Below are 24,612 nucleotides of genomic sequence, written 5' to 3'. Positions count from 1 at the left end.
GCAGTGAGCACCAGTTGCTCTGTTCCTCAGCCCTCCATCAGTCAGAGGAAGACCCTCCACCCAAAACCCCAAAAAAATCACTTCCAAGTGCCAGCTGAGCCTGCCACACAGCCCTCTCAGCCAAGGGATGTGGGATGTGGAAACGCTTCCCACAAGCAAACTGGTTGGAATCACAGACTCAGAAAGGCTGGAAAAGACATTTAATAACATCCAGTCCAACTGCCAACCCAGCACCACCACGTTCACCATGAAAACATGTCCCCAAGTGCCACATCCACGTGGGTTTTGAACACTTCCAGGGATGGTGACTCTACTATACACAGAAATGTTCTATGCTTTTAAATGAGGAAACAATAATGCAAAGGGGAAAATACTAATGCCTGCAACAAAAAGCTTCTCTAACAGTTTGAAGGTGCTAATAAGATTTAAAAGCTTAATTATAACTGGTTTTAATTGTTTGAAAGCCACGCTTGTCCTCTCCATGGATAAACCACCCTTGTTTTCAAGGGTTTGGTAAACACAGGAACAACAAGGCTGCATATGTTGTTTGGAAACAAGTTCACAATAACACCAGGTGGATTTTGGAGAGACATTAAAAATACATATTCATGCAAATTGTCAGTTGACAGTCCAAGGACATCTTTAGGAACAGACATTTGAAAGCAATAAGGTCAACTCCAACTCACACATTTGAGCTCTCACACTCCAACATGCCAGACACTGTCTCTGCTACATGTCTGCCACAAAGTATTCTCAATATTGAAGCACTTTTTCCCCCCTAAAAAAAGCCTGGCTAGTGTTCAGACTGAGTAAGCAACCTTTGTGAATTACATAATGATGTATAAATAAAATGGTGAATTATATAAATCACGTGAATTAAACAGATTTGTATAAGTAAGTTTGTGAATATATAATGACAGAGACTGGCAGTGAGCTCCTTGCATCAGGTAAAAAAATGCTGTTGAGGGGTTTATATCCTCAGTCTACACAGACCAGTGGGTTTGGGGAGGAAAATTGTAATTTAACCAATTGAATGGTGTGGAGCTGAGACAATTAACCTTCCTCATACCCACTGTCTGATAAACCCTGGTGCAAGACATGCCAGACAAACATCTGAACAGCACAGTTACTGAAGGTGGTGATTGCCACTTATGTAGATCCTTGGATTTTGGAGGGCTGAAAGCTCTCCTTGTGATGCTGATCTGAGCCCCTGGCGCTTTGTCATTACCTGAACTTTCATTTCTAGCTCTCGTATCTGATCTTCTTTCAGCTTTATGTCAATTGTTAACTTCTTGCACTCTGTCTCCAGCTCCCGGATACGATTCCGTAGAGTTTCAGTGCACTCTCCCCTGCAGAAAAACACAGGAAAAGAGGAGAAGATGAAATAAGAATAAGACTATCATTCCTCAGCTGTTTATACCACGAAAATTAATGTAAAACTTGAAGGATAAAAAGAGGAAGCTGACTTTCTTCTTTGCAGCAAAATGGTTTCCCCTCATGGCAGCAATGGAGAGAGTTATACACCAAGTATCAGGAAATTTGGAATATTTATGAAATATGGAGAATAGAAAAGAAGAAATAATTCTTTTTAGACATTTGGAGCACTGCAGATTAAAGTCACCCACACTTGTGCTGTGCTCCCATCTCTACAGCTGTGTGACTACTGAAAATCCCAGTGCTAAGCACTGGCAGCCACTGGGCCAGAGCAGGAACATTCCACAATGTGGGATCTAAACTTGGTATTTTGGCCAATGCCATTGCACAAATCCTTGATTCACAGTCCCCACGTGGAAGGAGATGTTCCTTTTCTCAAAGCAGACCGACCCAAGCAGGTACAACATCTCTGTCAGCACAGTCAAGGTACAGCAGATAATTCAGAGCATTATGTTCTAAATATGCTCCTTGGAGCTTTTTCACCGTGTAATTCATATTACATGGGCAAATGTAATATATGTAGGCACCAAGGCTCAGAGATTTCCCAGTCCTCCCTCTGCCTTAATACAAATAAAGCCTTTTTTTTTTTTAAGAAAAGAATCAAATAAACTACTCCTTTATGTACACAGGAATGAAAAAGGCCTCCCCAAAGCACAAAGCACCTCGTGGCAGCAGCAAAGGCCACAGCTCGTGCAGCAGTTGCTTCTTCCAACTTCTTCCTCTTCTTCTCTTCCATTAATTGCTTTTCTACAAAGGTTCTTGCCTCCTGCTCTGCCTTTAGTTTCTTCTCCAACTGGCTGATCATTTGTTTGTCTTTTTGTTTCATTTGTACAGCGTTGTGCAATCTGGAAGGGAACAGTGGTGGGATTCAATGGGAGATTTTATTTACTACAAATGAATTGGTCAATGGTCCCAAATGAGTCTTGGTGGATTTGCAGGCAAGATTTGCCTGGAATTTGGCAAATAATAATAACAACAGCTAAATAGTAATTAAATATAAACATTAAATACACGAATATAAATATTGAATACACAAATATAAATACTGAATATACAAATATAAATATTGACAATATAGAATACAATAATTATATATTATATAATATAAACATATACAATATGTAATTGTTAAATATAAACAATATAAATAACGATAATAGCCAAATAATTAAATATAAATATTAAATAGACAAATAGAAATATTCAAATATTTAATGAATATATGATGGGTATACAATATCTAATATATAAATAGATGTAATGAAGATTATATAAATATTAAATATAAATATTAAATAGACAAATAGAAATATTCAAATATTTAATGAATATATGATGGGTATACAATATCTAATATATAGATGTAATGAAGATGATATAAATATTAAATATAAATATTAAATAGACAAATAGAAATATTTAAATATTTAATGAATATATGATGAGTATACAATATCTAATATATAAATAGATGTAATGAAGATGATATAAATATTAAATATAAATATAATAAAATATAAATTACTGTATTCTATTAAAATATATAAATTACTATATTGTGATTATTAATATTAATAACATTTGCATTTGTTTTATTAATATTTATTAATAAATATTCATTAAAATATTTATTGATGTTTAATTAATGCTTATATGCAATATTTATTATTAATTTGTTTATAAATGTTATTTGTTTTAGTAATATTTATAAGTATTTATTTATGGTTACTGTGGTTATGAGGATAATAATGATGATAATAATAAGTATAATGACTATTATAATTTCTTCCCCTTTTTCAGACCTCGGTCATTATTCTTGCTGTTGTTATTGTTATTATTATTATTATAATGAATTATTTCTCTTCTCCCAGCCCTCCCAGCTCCCTCCCCAGCAGTGCCACACGTACTTGTTCTGCAGCAGCTCGTTCTCCTGCCGGAGCTGCCCCATTTCGGAGCGGATCCCCCGCTCTGTGTTGGTCAGGGAACTGATCTGACTGCGCAGCTCCTGCTCGATCTGCCTGCTGGCCTGCAGGTCAGCCTTTAGCTTCTTGATGTCTTGTTCCAACCTAAGAAAGAAAGGCAAGATTTTTAAAAGAGACAAGATTTTTTAAAAGAGACAAGATTTTTTAAAAAGACGAGATTTTTTAAAAAGACGAGATTTTTTAAAAAGACAAGATTTTTTAAAAAGACAAGATTTTTTAAAAAGACAAGATTTTTTAAAAAGACGAGATTTTTAAAAGAGACGAGATTTTTAAAAGAGACGAGATTTTTAAAAGAGACGAGATTTTTAAAAGAGACGAGATTTTTAAAAGAGACGAGATTTTTAAAAGAGACGAGATTTTTAAAAAAGACAAGATTTTACAAGAGAAGATTTTTAAAAGAGACGAGATTTTTAAAAAAGACAAGATTTTTAAAAAAGACGAGATTTTTAAAAAAGATGAGATTTTTAAAAAAGATGAGATTTTTAAAAAAGACAAGATTTTTTAAAAAGACAAGATTTTTTAAAAAAGACAAGATTTTACAAGAGACAAGATTTTTACAAGAGACGAGATTTTTAAAAAAGACGAGATTTTTTAAAAAGACGAGATTTTTTAAAAAGACAAGATTTTTAAAAAAGACAAGATTTTTAAAAAAGACAATTTCAACTTTATCTTCGCTCGCCCAAAGGTTCGGGTGCGTTACGTAAACTTCACACCATCTGCCAGCCCCCCCCCCAAACCTCCAGACTTCAAACAATCAGCTCTCAGAAATGATGTGCACCCTCGCTAAAAAATCACGTTTTATATAACCACACATATATATAGCTCCATGTATACACACACCTCAGAACCTCCCACAGCAATTCGGTTTCCTGCAGGCACTGCCAAGTTGTAAAACAAATCCTATGGAATTATAATTTTCTCTTAGGTCTGAGAAGATCTAATCGAGGACAGATCCACTTATGGACAAATTTTTACTTTTCTCCACAAATTCTGAGTTTAATTTGTTAGCTAGAGCTGAGCTCTGGGCCATACTGCTGAATTCTCACCTAAACATGTTGGTATTTTCTTGTAGCACATGATGTGAATGTTGAATAATGAGAACGTGGTAAGTCATCCACAGTTCAGGAGTCAGTAAATTTAGTTTTAATTGCTCCTGAACAGAGACCATCTGCTATCCACTTGAATTGTAGCTTTAGAAAGTTCTTGAAGATTCATGTAATCTTATTAATTAAAGTGTTTCCAACAAAAACTGGTTAAATAAAACACACGATTCAGAAGAGAGGCACTCAGCTCACTTTAATTTCCTCCCACATTTTCAAAATAAGGTTATTGATTTTTAGAATAAAAACACATCACAGGTGACTAATCAGCCTTTTTTTAAACTGTGTTATGTACTTATTTAAAGCAAATACACCTCAGCCATTCTCACACAACCCTCATTTGCTCCGTCAGTTATTGATTTGAAAGTTTTTAAATGTTCATAAAGAAGACAGAGATGGTTTTATTTCCCAGGACTCCACAGAATTAGTGGCAGTTGAACATTAACACTTGAGGAGAATATTCACAAAAGCCAAAAAGAACTGGCCTTATTGACACTGAGCAGTACAGATAAATGATTATAGCTTTTTGCCTTCCTCAGGAAACACTTTTGGGCTTCACTGCAGGAAAATCTCAGCCTAAAAGGCTACTGAGAGATGGAACAGCACGAGGCACGAGAACATCCTGTGCCAATGAATCAAGAGGTTAAGTGTGGAATCATCAAAGTTATGGAAATTCATAAAAGTATGTCTGTAATAGGCTAAAACTGCACCAAAGAGGTAAATTAACAGCAAGGAACAGCCTGTAAAGGAGTGTGGCTGGGCTATAACACACTCAGATAACTCAAATGCTCACAGCCCACTTGCTGCACTGAGCTGGCTTTTTAGTTAGACTTGAATTGCCCTCCTGGTAAGACCAACTCCTTTTAGTGTAGTACAAACCATGGTCAAATGTACCCTTCAAAAGAAAAAAAAAATAAAAATCAACTTATACTTGTAGGCAAATAGTAACAGTACACAGCAAATACACATTTCAAATGCGAGTCCAAAAATAATTCCAACACCTCGTACTGTGTTGTTGAAAGAAAAGAATTTGCAAACCCAACCAAATATTCCTTCAGCCACACAACCCAAAAATGGAACCCCACCAGGAGATGCTGTAGGTGTTATTAGGTGTGTGTTGTCATCCTGTTCAGGGTGTGAGGCTGGACAGTGGTTGGGCAAAGCTATGAGAGTTCAACTTCATCTTCCAGTAAGCGGTGGCTCAGTGTTTTAGAAAGAGCAAACTTTTTAATTAAAGAGAGTAGTAATTAAAGAAGATGTAAGAACCACTCACAGACTGTGAGCTGATTGGTTTTAATACAGGTTTTCATTAATAGGTGAAAAAAATGGTTGGTAGGACAACGCAAAGGAAAGGACATAAATCCCACTTTACACTGACAAGTACCTGTACATAATTTCAATATACATGTCTACAATAAAGTGATAACTGAAAATAAGACAGCTGTAAACAGCCTTTTCCCTATGGCTCAGACTATGTCAAACTCGCTCAAATAAGATATACCAGGATTTATTTTGGGTATTTAGTATTCCAGGAAAAGAAGCCCTGATCAGATAAAGCCTGAATAAATCAGAGGTGCTGGCACAGGACAAGCTGAATTTGTATTTTTGGCAACAGAGTATTGACATTAGTTCAAGCTTCTGAAGCCATCTGGTTGGTGGCATTCCTGCACCTGAGTGCTCATGGGGCTGCTCCAGACTGTGCTGGAAGAAACCTGCAGGATCCATGGAGTACATTCAAGTGTGAGCAGACAGGAGGCCAACTTTCCAAACCAGGGGGAAATGGATGAGGCCACAGAGCCACAGCTTTCCTTCTCACTCAGCACAAGCACCAGTGACCAACCAGAGCCGTGGATATTAAATTTGTGAGGCTCAAGCTCGGGGAGGGGTTGCACATTCAGGAGGCATCACTCAGAAGGGGCAGAAGAGAATTAATTAATACAGAGAAAACAAATATTTTTCAAGTCAATGCCAGACAAACCCACTGAAAATTGATCTATCGATAGCCTTGCTTAGAAGAAAGCTTTAAAAAAAGATTTTAGCAGGTTTTAATTACTTCTTCTCATTATGCTGTAGGTTTTGCTACAGCTTTAAATACCAGAGCAGACGTTTTCTGCAAATTATAGAGCAAATGAATGCTCCTCACTACCTAAAATGAGTGAGGAAGATAATAATCCATCATAATGCAGGGACCAAATGTTTCCTACATGGTTTCTCTCCCAGCCCTGCCACAATTAGATAGAGATACAACTTCATTAAAAAAGACATGAATTTAGTTTCCCCTCAAAATCACATGGACTACTTTCATTGTCTTTCAGGCCACCCACCATTAGGAGAGGCCATTTCTCATTCTAGGACGTTAAAAACACTCTTTCTAAAATAAAAGCACATCATCAAGGTAAACCAATACAATGCCATAAAAGAAAGTTTCACTGCTGCCAGCACAGACCAGTGCATGGAGTTTTCTCTCCTCCCCTCTGGAATAGTCTGTACTGCTGTTACAATGATAAATGACCCCATAAAGCAGCATTTTTCAAATTGCTGTTATTCTTACTATGATTTCATTTTCTGCTTAAGCCTCTTATTTTCAGGCTTATTGGGAAAGGTTATTTACAAAGGAGGGGGGAGTAAAGAAAATCTGAGTTCTAGAAGATGCTTCTCTCCATTGCTGCACACACCACAAGTCATTCTGACACAGAACTGTTTTTAAAATGAGGGTCTGGTTGCAAATTATGATGTTTATACAGTCAAGGTCCATTCCTTCAGTTTGTCATTACTCTAAATGCAGATTTATCCATTTTCTTCTCTCAGCACTACCTCATACCATTCCTAATCTCACTGATGAAGAGAATTAATCAGGAATCACCTCCGAGACTGAGTATTTTTCCAAATGCTTCAGGGAAGATTGATGGATCAACTTAAAGACAACTCAATTCAGCTTAATGCTCCCAAGTATTGATGTCTGGAGAATAACACACCCCTGTTGCTCAGTTTACTCATCCAGTTAACTCCATCCCACAATCACCTGGCGATGGTACAGGAATTAAACACAATTGATATCAAAATTAAAATTTTAAAAGACCCAGGAGGCACTCGGATGCTTTTCCAAAGCCCCATTTTCCCCTTTGTTCTGTTCTGGCACAAGCATCCCCTGCAGTGAACCTGCTCCTTTGAAGTGGCCAGTGTGATCCTGCAGCACTGAGGTTCTGCTGTAACCAACACGCTGGTACTTGCAGCTCCTCAGAGCATTTTTCATTACCAAAGAAGACAGTAATCCACAGAGAGAAAGCCAAGAGACTTATTTTTCTCCTGCACAGCATTGATCTAAGCAGCTGGCATTTCAAAAGGTTATTCTGCCTCGGAACAGTCCAAGCAACTGTGTTGACAGTGGCTTTGAAAATGGTCTGGAAGAAGGATTGTCTCCCAGATTTCTAATTTACATCCTCAGTTCTTTTATTTCTCTATTCTGTACTTGCCTTCACCCCCACCCTATTGCAGGAAACCCTGACCATCATCCCACTGCAGCTGACAGCAGGAAGCCTTCTGGTACATTAATGCCATTTCAGGCAGGGGGGGATGAGGAAGAAGCAGCATCACGCCTTGGCCACCAACAATGCCATGAAAATGTACAATAATTACCATCAAATGGCCATACATTTACATTAAAACCTTCAAAGCCTGTCTCTGCAGGTAAGAAAAAATTTTAGCACAGCAAAATAAGATGTGGCAGACCAGCTCTTGCTTCACAAATCCCTTTCTTGGTCCAACTGCCAGAAGATGTCATTGTTATCTCTGAGAATAATTAGTACATAAGACAGCTTGTTTCATCACCTCATGTGCCAAAGGCAAGACCTCTATGGATACAGACACTTCTGCCAAGCTGCACTGCCAGGTTTTTGTGTGTTTTTTTCAGGGTGTAAAAAGGCAGAGGCAGGTCATGATTATTGCTGTGTAATAAGCAACACATAAAAATATAAACTCTGCAGCAATTCCAGCTCGGGCTTGTTCCATACACTGAGCCCCTAAACCATGAATAAAACCTGTTTCACCTCAGAAATTACAGTGAAACGGTGAAAAAAGTGAACTTGTTCTGTACCTGCTGACAAACAACAGTAATGCAAAGGGGTACCAAGTTTATCCATGCACTGGAGAGCAAATGGATCCCTCCATCAGCCCAATTACCACAGTGCTGGGAAACAAGCAGCTCAGATCCCAGAGATTCAATTATTAAGTGCCTGACAAACAAACAGCAGATTTCAGCAGCCCTCAGAAGGAGATATTCATTTCAGCTGTAGGAACAGCAAAACCCCTGAGATTACTGCCAAGGCTGATCAGCAGGGACAGAGCCTCTTGAATCCCTATCAAAATGACAGTAACACAACATAATATTCACTGAAATACCCTCTCCAGAAAACAAAACACTCAGGCACCAACCACCTACCAGACAGAACAAAAATAAAAACTCAGCTTCAAGGAAGAGTAATATTGTATATACAAATATATATAAAACTTAATTAGCAGCACCCTTTCATATATAAATGTCACATCAAGTATTTAAAAGTTAACAACCCTGCAAGACTCTTGTTCTCAATAGTCCCATTTTTTACTGTCTGCAGCCCTGTTATTCCCAATTGCCCAGCAGCCATAAGGCATATTTTACATTTAATACTGGTTAGTCAGCTCAGGGAAATCATTTGTGAACACAAAAGGAAAGCAGCTTGGCTTTGACATCCTGCTGCGAGTCTGCTGGACACGAGGTTATAAAAAGCATCTTTATTTGGAAGCTGAGCAGATCTGATCTGAAAGTCGGACACAAATGCAGGACTTCACTCAGCCCTTTTCAGGGTACAGAACTGATGCAGCCTAAAAGTTCAATAACAGGAATGAGTAATACTACTGGAAGTGGAAAAGATGATGAACAAATGCCTCACACTCCAGGGACAGGATAATTGACAGGGTTAAAAGAAAAACAACCATGAATTTTTAAATTTAAGTGCATTCCATCCCATCCAATTTGCCAGTTAGAGTTTATAGCTCCATTGGTGTAGGAGCTGCGTGCTCAATCTGAATAGAAACAAGATTTCATGAATGCTTTCAGTCACCCTTGTTTGTAACAAACTGGGAGCACAGGATGCTGCTGTTCCCAGTGCTCCTGGCTTGCCTGCTCAGGGAAATCAGGGTACAATAAGCAGGGACACGAATTTGTAGCACAACAGCCACATCACACCCACACATCCCATAAAAACACTTGACAAACAAAAGACTGAAGTAGTTTAATTCACTTTCAGGGTAAGGCTAAGCTGTACAAAGGCAATTGTGTACTCTGTCCTTACCCAGTGAGCTACAGGAGCTGGAATTCTCTATAAGGACCATCTAGTTCATTGTATACTCACTTCTGCATTAGAAAACCCACTTTGGACAATTAGTGACCACCTAAGCTCATGTTGGAGCATATAAAGATTTCAATGTGTAATTTAAATTTTAAACATACAAGGTTTACATCTCCTTCCTTGTCACAGCTACATGGGACAAAATTCTTAGTCTGGCAGGTCATTCCATAAAGCCCTTCCCTTCTCTTTTCTCAAGGCTTAGGAATGATATTTTGAGCTGCAGCAAACTGAACTGACCTGTTCTCTTCTTCAGTGAGCAAACAAGCCATATAAAGAGTACAGAGATGCCCAGCTGAAAAATGGGAACACACAAACCCAGCAGTCCTGCACATGGGTATTTAGGTGCAGCTTTGCTGAAGGCAGAGCCATCTGCATCCCACTAATCTTGGCTGAATTTGATTCACAGATTAGCTGGTTTCTTATTTGCTGCACACAAGTTTCTCTACAGACATTAGGTATCAAATTAGTCTGGATATTTAATTGGCACTGATATGTCAATCAGTGGCAGTGGGATTATCAAAGGAGAATATTTTCACTGCAGTGATTGTATTCCCATAGCACAAATCCTCAGGGACAGACCAGAGTCAAAAGTCCAATTAGCAAAAGGTACCTGCAGGGAAAACAAACCTGGATCTGCCAATTAGGTTGGGCACCAAGGATTTGTTGGCCAAAGAGTATTTGAAAGGCATAAGAGAGGCATAAGCCAGGTGGAAAATGGTGGCAAAGTGCATAATTGTGCAACAGTTTTGCTCTAGACATCTCTCCATCCCATTGTGAACAGTCACACCCCACCTCTTTCTTACCAGCACTGTTCTGGTAACATATGACAACACCATATGTCTCAGGATATGCTGCAAATACTGAGCTGCACCTCATAAATTCATCTTTTCTTTCAACTTCAGAGGAGCAGATGTAAAGATGTGACTTTTTCCACGTTTACAGTTTACAAGGCAGCTAAATTAAATCCCTGTGACCCGTTCCTAAAGCAACAAGGCAGCAAGAGCCTGAACTCAGCACCGTAAGGAGTTACCCCGTGACTGATTCTTTGCCTCCCTACTTGTGAACTGAAGGTTAAAACAATTTCAGAGGAAAAACAAAACAAAAAACTAAGACAAAACACCTGCTCAGGCACCATCAAACCCCACTGAATTCTCTAGAGAGTTAAAGGTCACTCCATGGAAGAGTTGTTAAGAACAGATGATTTTCCATATTTCTCTCATGTCTTCTATCAACAAATCAGAGCTATTTCTTGTGCCCCACAACACCCCTGTGAGGTAGGTGAGCATCCTATTCTGAGGGAGAAAGGAAGCAGTTTGCTCAAGGCTGCATATCAAACAAAAAATCAGGAGAACCCAAAAGGCCCAAAAGCTTCCAGAGATCTTGATCCATCACTAAACAATTCTGTTCTGTGAGATCATAAATTACATTTTTCTAAGGCAAAGAAAAAACCCCCAAAATTAAAAAATCTGATGTACTGAAACGCAGGGAGGATAAAACAGGCACAACACAATGCTCAGATCACACTTACCTTACCAGTGCATCTGGTTTGCTTAGCTGGTTATTAGGAATACAATTTTCCATTAAGTCCTTATGTGTGCTCGGGCTCTTGCTGGCACATTTCTGTTTTTTCTCATTTTTAGTGGATGAGGAGGGGATGCTCCCATTGGTTGCACTGTGACTGCGAGGTGAGGAGTTCACAACTCCACTGACATTTTTGTAATTTTTGGACGAGGCAGTGCATGAGTCCTCTTTTAAGAGGTTTTCTGTACTTCCTACAAGATCATTATTTAATCTTTTACTATTGATATGGTTTTCCATATATTCAATTTCTTGTATTTTAGAGTCTACAGGTTGCAAAATATTGTTATTTATTCCAAGGTTGTGTTTCTTCGCATCCTTGTCCTTTTCTTTCCCTTTTTCTCTATATTCTAGCTCTGGCAACGTTGCAGATATTTTTTTATTGGCTGGAATGCCTCCATTGTGCTGCAGAAGTATTGAGGAATCCATATCGGATAATCCTTTGGCTGCTGCAACACCAAAGTGAGAAAAAAAAACCACTTAGTTCATTAAATCAATCAATACTGTGACACAGAAAGAAAAATCATTATGTACATGTCAGTCATTTCTGCAGAAAACAATAATTACTGGGGACTATCTAGGAAAGAAAATTTGAAGTCACATGGTATTTTAAGACTTTTCTTTTCTTCGTTACAGGCAGGAAACAGTAACCAAGGGGTTTAATAATAAATATTAGTGCTTCATAGAACACTGCCTGACCAGATTAATGCAGTTGCTAATAAAGAACTAAGCAGAGGGGACATAATTCACTTCTCCTGTCATATTAACCACTGCCAAAGCTATTTTATTTTTGGCTCTTTTCTAAGTTCACTGCACTTGCAGCAAAACAACACGGGCTGAAGCAGCTCTTCCTTAGCACGTTTGGTGTTTGTCTTTTCTTTCAAGAGCAGAAAATAGAAAACACATTAAGTAAGAAGTGTAACTTGCCTTCCTCTGCCTCCCTCTCTTGCCTTTGCAGCATCTGCTGCTCTGGGGGCAGTGCTTGCTGCAGGAGCTGCATGTAGAACTCGTTCTCCTTCTGCACTTCTTTCTGTTTTCTTAAACGCATTTTGTAGCTGACGTAACTTTTAAAGCCAAAGCCCAAAGTCACAACAGGGTAGCCAATACTGAAAAAAAAACAACAAACCAATTATTACTCAAACTGTTAACCACAGTAGCAAATTAGTAAGTGATGTAGCTGTGGATACATCTGGATTACAACTTTTCACAGACAATGATACGTAAAATGGTTTCTGAGGTATTACAATAAAGCTGCAGCTCAAAAATGTTGGCAGCTCTTTATCAAGATAAAATGACAGTTCATTACAGACAGCAATTAACTGTAGCATAGATTAAAGGATTACAACAATGCAATTGCACCAGGCATAGCAAAGACAGCTTTGAGACCAGCACCAGACTGGAATTACACATCTTTTAAGGAAATAACAGCGAATACAGCAGAAGATCCCAGGTTTTGTTCCTAAAGGGCTGTGTAATGTGCAAGACATTAAACTGGGAGATACCTTGACAACATTCATCCAGAATGGGGAAAGGAAAACTCAGCCCCATCCTTTCACACACAGAAGGTAAGAGCAGATCCCTTTTCCACTGCTCTTCCAAGCTGAGACACAACAATGTTCTCCAAAACACCTCCTCTGCAAGAGGCCCTGTGACTCTTTCTGAGAAACGAGCTGGAGAAGCTGCTGGAACACAGAGCTTTGGGGCTACAACACTCCTGGGGGGACCAAGGCTGTCACCAGCCACCCCTGGCACAGCTAAAGGGGACCACAGAGACAAAAACATCTTCTGTGGGCAAGAAACGGTCTTTGGAGATTCCTCATTTAGGAGACTGACCTTGAAGCTGGAGGCAAAAACCACCTAATCTCTAAACTTAGTTCTTCCACTTCTCTCCCTGACAGGTAAGACATGAAGAATTTCACTTCCAGCCAGGCCTGGTTGTTCTGTTTGTTGATGGGAACGACAGAACTTTGGAATGGTATTTTTGCATATCAGCTTCATCACAGAGAATTTAAGTGTTCTTATTAGCTTGTGACAACTGCACCAACACAGAATGCTAACAAATCATGCCCTGTATCTATTACCAGAGGTGCTCCATCAAGGAGCAAACATAAAGAAATAAAAATAAATACACGTCTGACAAGAGTTTTACCAAAGCACAGTCGTGTTTTAAACACTGAAGGTGTCCTAAATCATGGGAAAACTCAGATACAGAAGGCTATTAACCAGATGACTCTTAACCATTAAAATCTTCTCAGTCACAGCCCTGTGCAAATTGCATTTCTAAGTGAGCTGCCAGAATCATTTGCATCTGCATCTGACATTATCTCTGCCAATGCCTCTTTTGTAATGCTGTGTAAAACCAGCTGTGGCTGCAGCTCCCAAACTCTGATGACAAGCTCAAATGTTTGCATCCAATTCACCAGCAGAAAGACCTTCCTTCACAGCTCCCAAAGTGCTTTTGTAACCTATTACAGAATGCAATTGGTGTTTAAGGGATCTGTTGCACAATGTAGACAATATAAATTAAAATGGCAGATGTCTAATTTATGAGAGGAGTATCACAGGGAACTGGACCAAAGGATTCCAGGAAAAACAGGAGACATTTTAAATGTAGATCAGTGCATACTACACCAAAAACTGTGGAATAAAAGTGCATTTCTTCCAGAGATGGATACTCTGCAGTTAAGGCTTTGTCCTGAAATCACTCTTCTCACTTTCAAAGAAGAGTTGTAATAAATTGTGTTTGGGTTTTTTTCTGTTTTATTTTCTGTCATGATTTTCCAACATGAAGCTTATTCACAGCTTCTGGTGCATTATTAAATCAGACACTCATGAGAACCTTTCTCAGGGAAAAAGAAGAGTGCTTTGTCACAGAGAAAGAAGATTTCCATAACAATTTCATAAATTATCAGGGAAACCTATTTCTTTTGTAACTTTTATCATGTATTCACTATGTGAACACAAACTTTGTAAAGTGGTTGCAAGAATTTTCAAGAAATGCTTGGAATATCCATGCTCCAAATTCCCTACAGCTCACAAACACTGCATGCTCAGAAGGGTTACCCTGGGTTCACATTTACATACATTTCTCATGGAATATTTAATGACAGTTGTGCAAGGGGAGAACTGAACAGCCAAACCCTGAACCAAAATAAAAAGCCCTGAGGATTAATTTTCCTGCTGAAATAAAGGTTAATAAGAAAAGGAGAAAAAAGACCCCACTTACCAGTGTGCTGCAAATGGACGACAGAGGTCTACATGGAAATTTTTTAAATCTTTAAATCTAATGGCTGCTTCAATATAAACAAAAAGTATCCACAGTGATACTGTTGGTAAGCACACCCCCCTCTCTATTGAGAGAAAAAAAAACGAGAGAGAAACATTTTAGTAACATATTATAATCAGCAAATATTTTAAAGTTGTTTTTGAAACATTCCAAAAGTCAAGGGAAATTTTCAGACAGATATATAGGGAACTTTAAGAGGTTTCTCCTTCAGAATAAAGTATCTAGGCCATCTCTATTTTACACCAATGTAAACTTTTCACTCCTTATCTTGCTTTATTACTTTTATAAGGCCCCAGTGAAAAATAACAGATGCACAGCTAATGAAATAGGTTGGCACAAGGAACACAAGTGGAAGAAACTGCACAAGATGAGGTAATGGTACAGCTTATGATCTTTGAGTCAGAAGTGGGGAGCTTGGACTACTTTCTCACTCCAAGTTGGGTATATGTGAGTAGCAGCAGTGAGCAAATCAGCTGAGAAAACAGTGAGTAAGCCCAGCACTGGTTACTCCATATACAGTCATGCAGAGAACACTCTGCAACTCCAAACTCTCCGTCAGGGAACACTTGGGACACTGGAGTCACTTATCCCTCCAGCACTGGTGGGGAGAATGTAAAAGAGCAGTAAAGCAAAACCAAGCTCTTAAAGCTCTTGGCCAGTGGAAAATGCCACTGGGGCTGCAGATTTCCACAAATCAACACCAGTTATGAGCTTCATGAAAATAATCACAGAATGGTTTGGGTTGGGAGGGAAGTTAAAGATCACCCAGTTCCACCCCCCTGCTATGGGCAGGGACACCTTCCACTAGCCCAGGATGCTCCAAGCCCGGTCCAACCTGGCCTTGGACACTTCCAGGGATCCAGGGGCAGCCACAGCTTCTCTGGGCAACCTGTGCCAGGGCCTCCTCACCCCTCCTTCCCAATATTGTCACTCCAGGCTCTTGTAAATAAACCAAGTTCTTGATTACGTTGTGACATCAACATACTGTGTGTTGGTTTGCAAACAGGTCTCAAATTTGAAACTGAAATAGTGTTAATTTGAGGCCCTGAAACCATCAGAAATGAAAAACCTGTGGGACAAATTGTCAGCTTAAAGGGACTCAATGAAAAATCTGTGGGACAAATTGTCAGCTTAAAGGGACTCAACGTTTCAGCAACGTGCACCCAGAACCATGGAACGGTTTGGGTTGGAAGGGACCTTAAAGATTCCACCTAAAAAGATGGTAACTTAAAAAGAGCAAGTTCCTATCGACTTAAACGAGCATTTAAAAAGAATAATTCCTAACACTGTCCTGAATTAACATATTAAACAATCTCAATAGCTATAGTTAAATCTGGCCCATCTGGTTTTCCCTTTAGGGTTTCTGAGCATCAACCCTCAACAACTTCAGATAACGCTTTAACACATTAATACAATTCTAAAAATAACTCCAGATTCTCCACGTATTTGAAATTGGGCAACAACTGGTTCACAGGATCTTCCATTAGCTCCCACAGTGCCATTATTAGAAATGACTAAGTTGTCAGAAAGCTGACTGAGAAATGATCCACACTACCCTGCAAACTCCTGGGGTCTCATGGCAAGTCTAACAGGAAACACCACAAAAGCCTCAAATCCCAAGAATTTGGGTAGTGAAAAGCTACCTCTAAATAAACAAATTAAAAAAAAATCGAGTTTTATTCCTAAATTTTTTTTATTTAGGGCAAGATATACATGTAGTCCGTACAATAGTGCTCTTGCAAACTAAACCATCTCCCCCCAGTTCAATTGCTTCATCCAAACCCAAGGATTTATTAAAACAAACCCAAACAATTAAGTTAAAAAAGGGCAGCAGAGGGGGAGAAGAATTCTCCATATTTGTCTCAAACTGTCAGGGCAGGCACTGGTATCACCAGCCTTTTTCTCAGAAACTAAATCCAGCTGACACAAAGATTTGGCTAATAAAAATTTAAACTATGACCACTAAAACAACTAATATTTTAATATTAATAACTAAATAGCACACTAATTGACTAGTAGGAAGAACATAACACTGTGCTCTGTATTTACTGAATTGCTGCAGGAGAATTTTGAAGTCAGGAAAGTATTTAACTGCTCTGGAATTCCTGTTTATACCCCTTCAGTTACTGATTATTTAAAATGCACCCAGATGTGTATCAAAAGAACACTTTTAACAACAACAAAACTGCATTAAAATAAACGTGGTGTTACTAAAAGCTGTGAGAATGCCTTTGAATCAGGAAGTTGTAAATAAAGAGCAGTGACCTACCTGTGTGCCAGACATACTGTACCCAAACATAGGTGCTGGCAGCAAAAAACAGCCACTGGATTGGTATGAAGAGCAGACAGATTATATTTGATGTGAATGCTACACAAACAAAAAATACTGAGAAGGCCTAAAAGAAAGGAGGGGTGGGGGAAAGAAGAGTAGTTTGGTTTATTCCAGGAAAAATAACCAGTTTATTGACAGTGAAACAATGATTTCAACAAAGAAACACTGGTGCTGTTTATAATCAAGGAAAAAAACGGAGCAGTTTGGCCAAGGAAAGTAGAAATTTGAGCAATTAAGAGAGAATAGGCACAAATTAAGAGAGAACAGGTACAAATTTGTGCCCATCCATTCTTCCAACAAGTCTCCAAACAGTTGAATTTATCCCTTCTTATTTTGTTCAAACACTTTAATTCCCACTGTTGATCTATAGTAGAATCACAGGTATATTCTCCTCCTAGAAAAGAAACCACCCACCCAACCCACTATCAGGGCCATTTACTCTCTGAAAAAGCAGTAAATATTTAGACTGGCAAGTTTCTATTTTATTTTAAAGAAAACCCTGCTATCTAGGGTTATATGTATATGTGGTTTTTAATATATATATATAGGGTATATATATATATATATATAGGGTTTAAGAGAGAGAGAGAGGGCTATATTTTTTATGTCTGTGTGTATATATATATATAGGGTTATAGATGTATATATCTCACTAATTCAAACCCAACTTAGGAATTTAAACTATATTTTTCTATGGTGAAAATTTGATAAATATTTCACTTGCACTTGACACAGATCAAATATGCAGTCAGAGAGAAGAGACCTGAGCCCAGGGCACCCAGTCACTTGAAAATCTCGTGAAGAGGATCATCAGTGCCATTAAGCCACTGGTATAACAAGAAATATTCCCTCAAACCTTGGAGATTTCCCTTCAAAGGGACTTTTGTGTTATACTCACCAAACCCTGGTATCTGAAGGAATCGTAAACACTCCTGATGAAGAGCCAGAATGGCCACAGATACTCAAATCTGAACTCCAGGACAAAATCTGCCAACAGCACAAGTGCCCACACCACCAGGAACTTCAGGTACAGGAAAGTACTGGAGGGAAAAAAAGAAAAAGGTAATTTCAGGTCAGTATTTCCAATAGTGAAGCTTACTTTCATTTTTAATTTTTTTTTTAAATTACATGTTCTTCAGGAATAAAGCCCATTATAAAAGAAGGGAAATTTCATCCAAACCGATTTTATAAAATAAGTGGGTTTATTATGACGTTAAAATCAGGCCTGGTCTAATGAAGTTGAATATTTAACTGCATTTCTTCTTCAAGCAGCAAATAAACAGAAGGTTCACTGCTCTTACAAGACATCCAGCAACAATCTCCCTTTAGCTTTCCAGAGCATTTTCACAAAGTGAAGCCTCACCAACAGGTGTGGGATCAGCTGAAATGTTTCCCTTCTTGCAGTTGGGAGCTCAGAAATGTCTGTGTTCCCTCTCCTCACCAGACTGCAGATGTTCACTCCTTTTCCACATTTAACACCAATAAATTGAGATATATTTTAAGCCTATAACTACAGCCATTAGGAAGCCTGTTTTGATACTGAGTTGTCAGTGTTATGTTTGAAAACGTCTGTATCAATGTCAATGGATCCATTAAAAAACAAATAACGAAAGAAAAACTGAGACTTGAGACCAGACAGTCTAACTTCTATTTTTTTAAAGTTATTTCAAAGCCACATTCCCAAATCCTTAGTCCTGCATTTTGAACCATTGATGGCTACAGAGCTCAAAAATATTCTGAGCTCATACCCAACTAACACTTGAGGGATCAGCCCAATCCATTCTTCTAAAAAAGAAGAAGCAAAAACCCCTTTTTCCCCAAAACCCAGAGATCCAGTATGTCACTCCAGCTGCCCAATACCTCACTGCACTCTACTGGGTTATAACAGAAATGGGGGCTTAAAAATACATTTTTGTTTTGCAGTTTTTCCTTTCAGTAACTTCTTCTGCCAACAACACCAGGAGAACTTTGCCCTGGAATGTTCACTGATAAGCTGCCAAGGGTTTGCACTTACAGTGCCAGGTAGGGTCAAGTTTCTGCACTGTTCATGGACATGGGGCTTTTTTAGGAAGTTGTTCAGAGCTTTGGATAAGATAGAAAATAGAAAACTTCCATGGAGAGTGTTGGGGACCAGCAGAGGTTCAGAAACAACTGAACTCCTCGTGCAATTATCACTCATGTTACTTGTCACACAAGGTCAGGTTCCAGATCCCACGACTGGGAGAACACTTTGATTTCTTGGGAATCAAAGATTAATTGCATGTGCCTGAGAGTGACCCTTATCAGCTTAATGGCACTGAAAAAACAAAGCAAGAGGCTACAGGAAGCACTTTAATTTAATGGAAACAAAATTAATGACACACACACTTGGAAAAGTTAAGGTGCTGCTTTTTTCAGTTTTTATGGAACCATTCCCAGCCACTTAGTTAAAAATTGCTCTTTGAGAAGAATGAAACTACAGCAGAAGTATTAAAAAAACCCTTCAAACCCAGTGAAGGAACCCACAACAAAACCCAACCAACCAAAACCCACCAAAGAAACCTTAAATGGTCAAGTCCTGGTAGATAAAGCCTGCACATGCTGCTGTTCTCTGTTTATCTAAAGTTCAGATCTTCAACAGAAATCTATAAAAAGCAGCTGCATTCAGAGAATACTTTGACATTAAAGGTGACAGACATTTGGGTACAGAGTCACCACCCTGTTCACACTGAGCAGGGTGGGGAACTGTGCATGTGCAGCTCTTTAAAATTTGAGGAAATATCTAAAAGAATCCCAGCCAGGCAAATCCTTATTCTGCCTGTTTTGCTGGAAAAGCAGTTGTGTTGTGTAGGCACCTTTCCCTGGGTTAAACTGATGGCCAGTGTTTATTTTCCTGCCACTGAAATCCATGAGGAGACTGCATGTTTCCAAGCAAATTAGGGCTGTCAGAACTAATGCTTCTCCACTGTTAAGTGCCACTCTAAGTTAAAGCATTTGCTGAATAAGAGTTCTGTAATACAGCCATTAAAGTGATTTCTAATATTAAATTCATATCCATCCAGGGGCCATGGTGACATTTACCACCTTTTAAAGCGGAATTGGAACAATACAACGTTTGTAACAAGGTTTTGCCAACAATATTAAAGAGGCTACTTCTCAGTCATCTGAAGGACTCGAGAGCAATTGAGAATTCCATGAGTACAAAGACACAAGAAAGTTACTCCTTTTATAAAAGAGTTCATCCACTTATGTTGGCCTCAGCAACAAATCCACTGCTGTGTAATATATTCTACACACGTATTGAACTCTTTGAGTCTACATGCAGACATTCACAGAAATCAATTTAAAGGTACTACATTCCATGAATTATTGGGTTTTTTTTTAACATCAGCCCCTCCAATTAAAGCCACAGCACTGCAGGGTCAGAACTCAACACTTCAGCCCAGCTTTAAAAATTGATATTGGTGGCAGCCTGCAGGCATCAGGACCCTCCAAAGAGCCAGTGTTCCAAACTGCAGAGCTCCCCCGGGGCCATCCAGCTCGGTGCCTCTGCCGCACTCTGCAGTCTGCAGAAGGAATGAGCCTCGGGAGAGGAGGAAGGCTCACAAATCTCAGCGTCCCTGCATCCCTAAAGGTGTGTGCACGCCGAGGTTTGCCGTCCTGGCAAGCACACAGCTCAGCACTTCATTTACAAGTGAACTGACACCTCGCCAGTGAAGGCTTAAATTAGTGAGAGCTGAAATACGTCCAGCAGGAATTAAACCCCAAGAAAAGCAGGCACAGGGCCCTGGTTTGACAGGCTGATCCCTGCTGCTGTTCTGCCTCAGACAGCACCATTCAAACAGCATCACATGAATGAAACAACTAACAAAATTTAGCAACAGCCTCCTCCCTTCCTCTGCTTTGTACCAGCTGCTTCTACTGCATCTTTGCTCTTGAATCCCTCGATTCCTTCCAGACATGGGCATTCCTGTTGTTATCCATCTCCTTTGGGATCCAGCACCAGCCATTTGGTGCCTGGGAACCTCTGACAGTCATTGATCTCTCTGGGCACATCACACATTTCTCCAATTCTGATCACTGCTGTGTCTCTCCCACTCCCAGATAACACTCACCAGGCTGAAACGCTTCCTAACCTCTGTAACCTTTTCATTAGAGAGGCTCAAATATATTCCATGATGCCAATTATAATTCTGAGTTGGTTCTTGATACAGGGAAAGATTCTTGCAGATAAACACCTAAAATCTGGGTTATCCAATTTTCTGACACATGTCAAAAAATCTGGCCCTGGTGACCTGACAGAGGTTTAAGGACGGGGCTCTCCCTATAAACCAGCATATGGCATCTAATCCTGTAGGGTAATAAAGGAAAAGAGGGAAGGATGGACACATCCATGAGAGGAGCAGGGCACCAAACAGGGAGGAGCAGTGATTACAGTGCTGCAAATTCTCTGAGAGGTCAATTGATTGCTAATGTACACTGAATATAAAGATTTATTCATAACCCAACAGTGGTTGTGCTCCCCCTTTGCATTTTCAAACAAATAATTTTCCTCCTTATTCTTCCTCCCCCTTCAAGTGCCAGATGCCATTTCCTTTCTTTTTTTTTTCCTCCTTTTTTTTTCCCCTCTCTTGTTCTTTGTTCTCTTTTTACTGCCCCCGAAACAGATACTGGGCTTGCTGCAAGGTAAAAATATTGCAAAAAATCACTAGAAAAGGAACCAATTATGCACCCCAAACCCAAACTGGTGGCAAATTAAGCCTCCATTCTATCCCACTATTATCAGCAAGGCCCAAGGGCAGGAAAGGGAATGTTGGCAGAACTGATGGCACCTTTCATTTTGCAGCCTGACTCATCCAAGACAATGGAGTGGGTGCCAAACACACAGGTAGGCTTTAGAAAGCTGAAATTCAGCATTTGTGTGGAATTACCAAACAGGCAACAACCCCCACCTCCAGGTTACACATCCAACACCAGCCACAATACTGAGAATGCTGGAGATTTGCAAATAAAAAAGCTTCATATATGCAAACACAAATAAATCTATATAAGATTATTACTAGTGGACAAAACAAGGAGGACAGAATGAGCACAGCAAGTATGCAAGGGAGAAAACAGGACTGCTGGGATGTGGTATGTGTACTGGAAACTATCCTGGGAAATCCTTGCCAACTAAATATTTGGAAAGGAAGGGAAATGTAAAGAATCCCAGGAAACCTCCCTGACTGCTTATTCAGTGTCTTGGCATAGAATATATCCATTACTGAACTATGGAAGTGTAAGGAAAGGAAGACAAAATAGAAAATTCTTACAGCAGTTCTGGAAGCTGAAGCACAGGGATATAATCAGCAATCAGCATTGTGGTGCTGAAACAAGAGGCACTGTCAGCCTGAAAACATCAGTGTCCAGAACACAAAATAAAGCTAAAGGAGCCACAGTGTGCAAGGAGTGGAAGTCACAGGCAGAGGGAAGTGATATTACATGTACCATTGGAGTTGACACAGTAGAACACATTTAAATGTAGGCTAAATTAGATTTGAGACCTGGATTTAAGTTCAAGTCATAAAAGACAGCTCTGCTGCTTTGTTACAGACCTCCGGGGCAGCTGGAGAAGAAAATGTTTTATCCTGTATAGGAAGCTTATAAAAAAAAAAAAAGGTGCCAGAATAAATCAGCAGGAAGAATCATTATGGATTTTTAAGAAAAGCCTAAAAAAGCCACGTTCCTGGAGGTAGTAATGAACTGCTACAATTTATTTGGCCGTCAGCAGAATCAAAAATCGAGTCCCTGGAAATCAGCCCTGTCAGGATTTCGGTGGCAGAGGGAACCAGGAGGATCTTGAGGGTCGTGGTATCCAGAAATTCTGCCCTTGTGCCAGTGGTGGGATCTCAGGACCACCTGGAGATCAGACACACACAAACACACCTCCTCCCTGGCACCCTCTTGGCTGCCAGCCCAGGTACTGCCTGTGATAAAGAGCAATTTACATCCAGAGCTAAAAAAAATCCTGATTCCAAAGGAACGTTTAAGGGCCATTGTCAGGGAATCCATGATGCAGCATCAATCAGCTGATGTGACAGCCCAAGTTAAAGCAAATCACACGTGGAATTCATCTTGAAACTTCACCAGCTACAGAATTGGTACCAAGTGCCAATATGACTCAGTAGAGCCAAAACAAGCAGTATCAGCAATAAAGCTGAAGGATTTTAAACAGATGAAGGATGAGGACTGGGAAGAGTTAGGAACAAGCAGTAACAAGTAAACCTTAATTGCTTAACTGATGACAAGCTGCAGTGAACACTTTAATTAACAATTAAGGTTTTAATGTGTGCACACTGCCAAAGGTATAAGATGTTAATCACTTCAGCATTTTTCATCTATCCATTGCCATTGTTTTACAAATGAACAGGCAAAGTTTGGAACACACACTGTGGAAATAATAAAAGATCTCAAGATTCCTACCATTAGTGATCTATTGAAAGCACAGTTATTTTTGATTATATTAATGTTCTTTCCACAGATACTGCAATACTTCCAAAGAGCAAAAGTCTTTGCACATAATACTAGAGTTGGATTTATCAAGTTTGTCACACAGCCCCAGGTACCTTAGAGCTGTAAACAGGGAGTAAAACCAAACTGAAAAGAAAAAAGAGGTAAAAAAGGAAGAAAGGAGAAGGAAGAAAAAACAGGTCAATGGAAGAAGAGGTCTAAAGAAGAATAGGGAGGGCAGCTGTTGAAAACTGGGAGAGGAAGGGGGGAAGATTGGTCAGGAGTAACTTTGAAAGCATTTATGAAGGGCTGAGGCCAAATAATCCATTTAATTTAGGTAGTGAATGGTGGGGAAAGTATTTTAAAGAACAACACTGTAGGTTGTGAACCCTCAGATCAACTTGTTAAAAACAACACTCCACAAAGTGGCAAAAATTAACATTCAGGGAGGCAGGTTATTCACATTTTTCAGTGCTGCCCAGGATTTTGTATTTCTAACTCTGTTCTGTGACTAGAAATTATTTTTCTATCACTTCTTAAAATCTGCTGCAGATTTACACGTGCCCCAGAGCTTCACTGCAGGACAATTCCTTCTTTGCTTCACCTGCTCCAAAACTCTTCCAGTTTCCCAGCTCTCAACTACGCTCCCACGTGTCTATTTAGTGACAGCTGCTTTCAAAGACTGCAGAGGGAACAAGGATGGAAAGATTAGTCTTAATTTAAAAAGCAAACAAAAATCCTACAAGAGTTAAGCATCCCAATCCTGCTGTTTGCTCAGCCTCGATGCTTTGCTTATAACACCATGATGGGACCTCCTGATAACTGTATTTACTGGGCTTGTGTTAGCTGATGGTGACAATTAAGATAAGCTGAGTAAATAACTACAGTAATTACACGAATTTAGGCATCTATAGTTCCGTAAGAAGTTACCTATATGTAATCTCTTCGAATTATTGGGGGCAAAAAGAAAAAAAAAAGAAGAAAAAGCAGAAGGAAAGCAAAAGAAATAAGAGGAAGAGCCACAATCCATGTGGAAGTGCCTCCC

General features: G+C 39.3%; 1 protein-coding gene across 1 annotated transcript in view; it reads right to left on the bottom strand.

Annotated features, from left to right (window-relative positions):
• The window catches only part of MACO1 (macoilin 1), a 30,499-nt gene that overhangs the window by 3,406 nt on the left and 2,481 nt on the right, over nt 1–24,612 (bottom strand). The window contains exons 2-9 of the mRNA XM_027705907.1: nt 17,998–18,139; nt 17,037–17,163; nt 14,708–14,831; nt 12,409–12,587; nt 11,432–11,930; nt 3,342–3,500; nt 2,097–2,279; nt 1,229–1,349 (exon numbers count right to left, since the gene is read on the bottom strand). Coding sequence (XP_027561708.1) covers nt 1,229–1,349; nt 2,097–2,279; nt 3,342–3,500; nt 11,432–11,930; nt 12,409–12,587; nt 14,708–14,831; nt 17,037–17,163; nt 17,998–18,139 — 1,534 coding nt within the window. The remainder of the gene's footprint in view (nt 1–1,228; nt 1,350–2,096; nt 2,280–3,341; nt 3,501–11,431; nt 11,931–12,408; nt 12,588–14,707; nt 14,832–17,036; nt 17,164–17,997; nt 18,140–24,612) is intronic.

Source organism: Neopelma chrysocephalum, unplaced genomic scaffold (genome assembly GCF_003984885.1).
Source record: "Neopelma chrysocephalum unplaced genomic scaffold, ASM398488v2 Primary Assembly neopelma1_361, whole genome shotgun sequence".
In the NCBI taxonomy this organism is placed as follows: Eukaryota; Metazoa; Chordata; class Aves; order Passeriformes; family Pipridae; genus Neopelma; species Neopelma chrysocephalum.
Note: the sequence above shows the minus strand (reverse complement) of the source record. Positions and strands in the feature narration are given on the sequence as shown.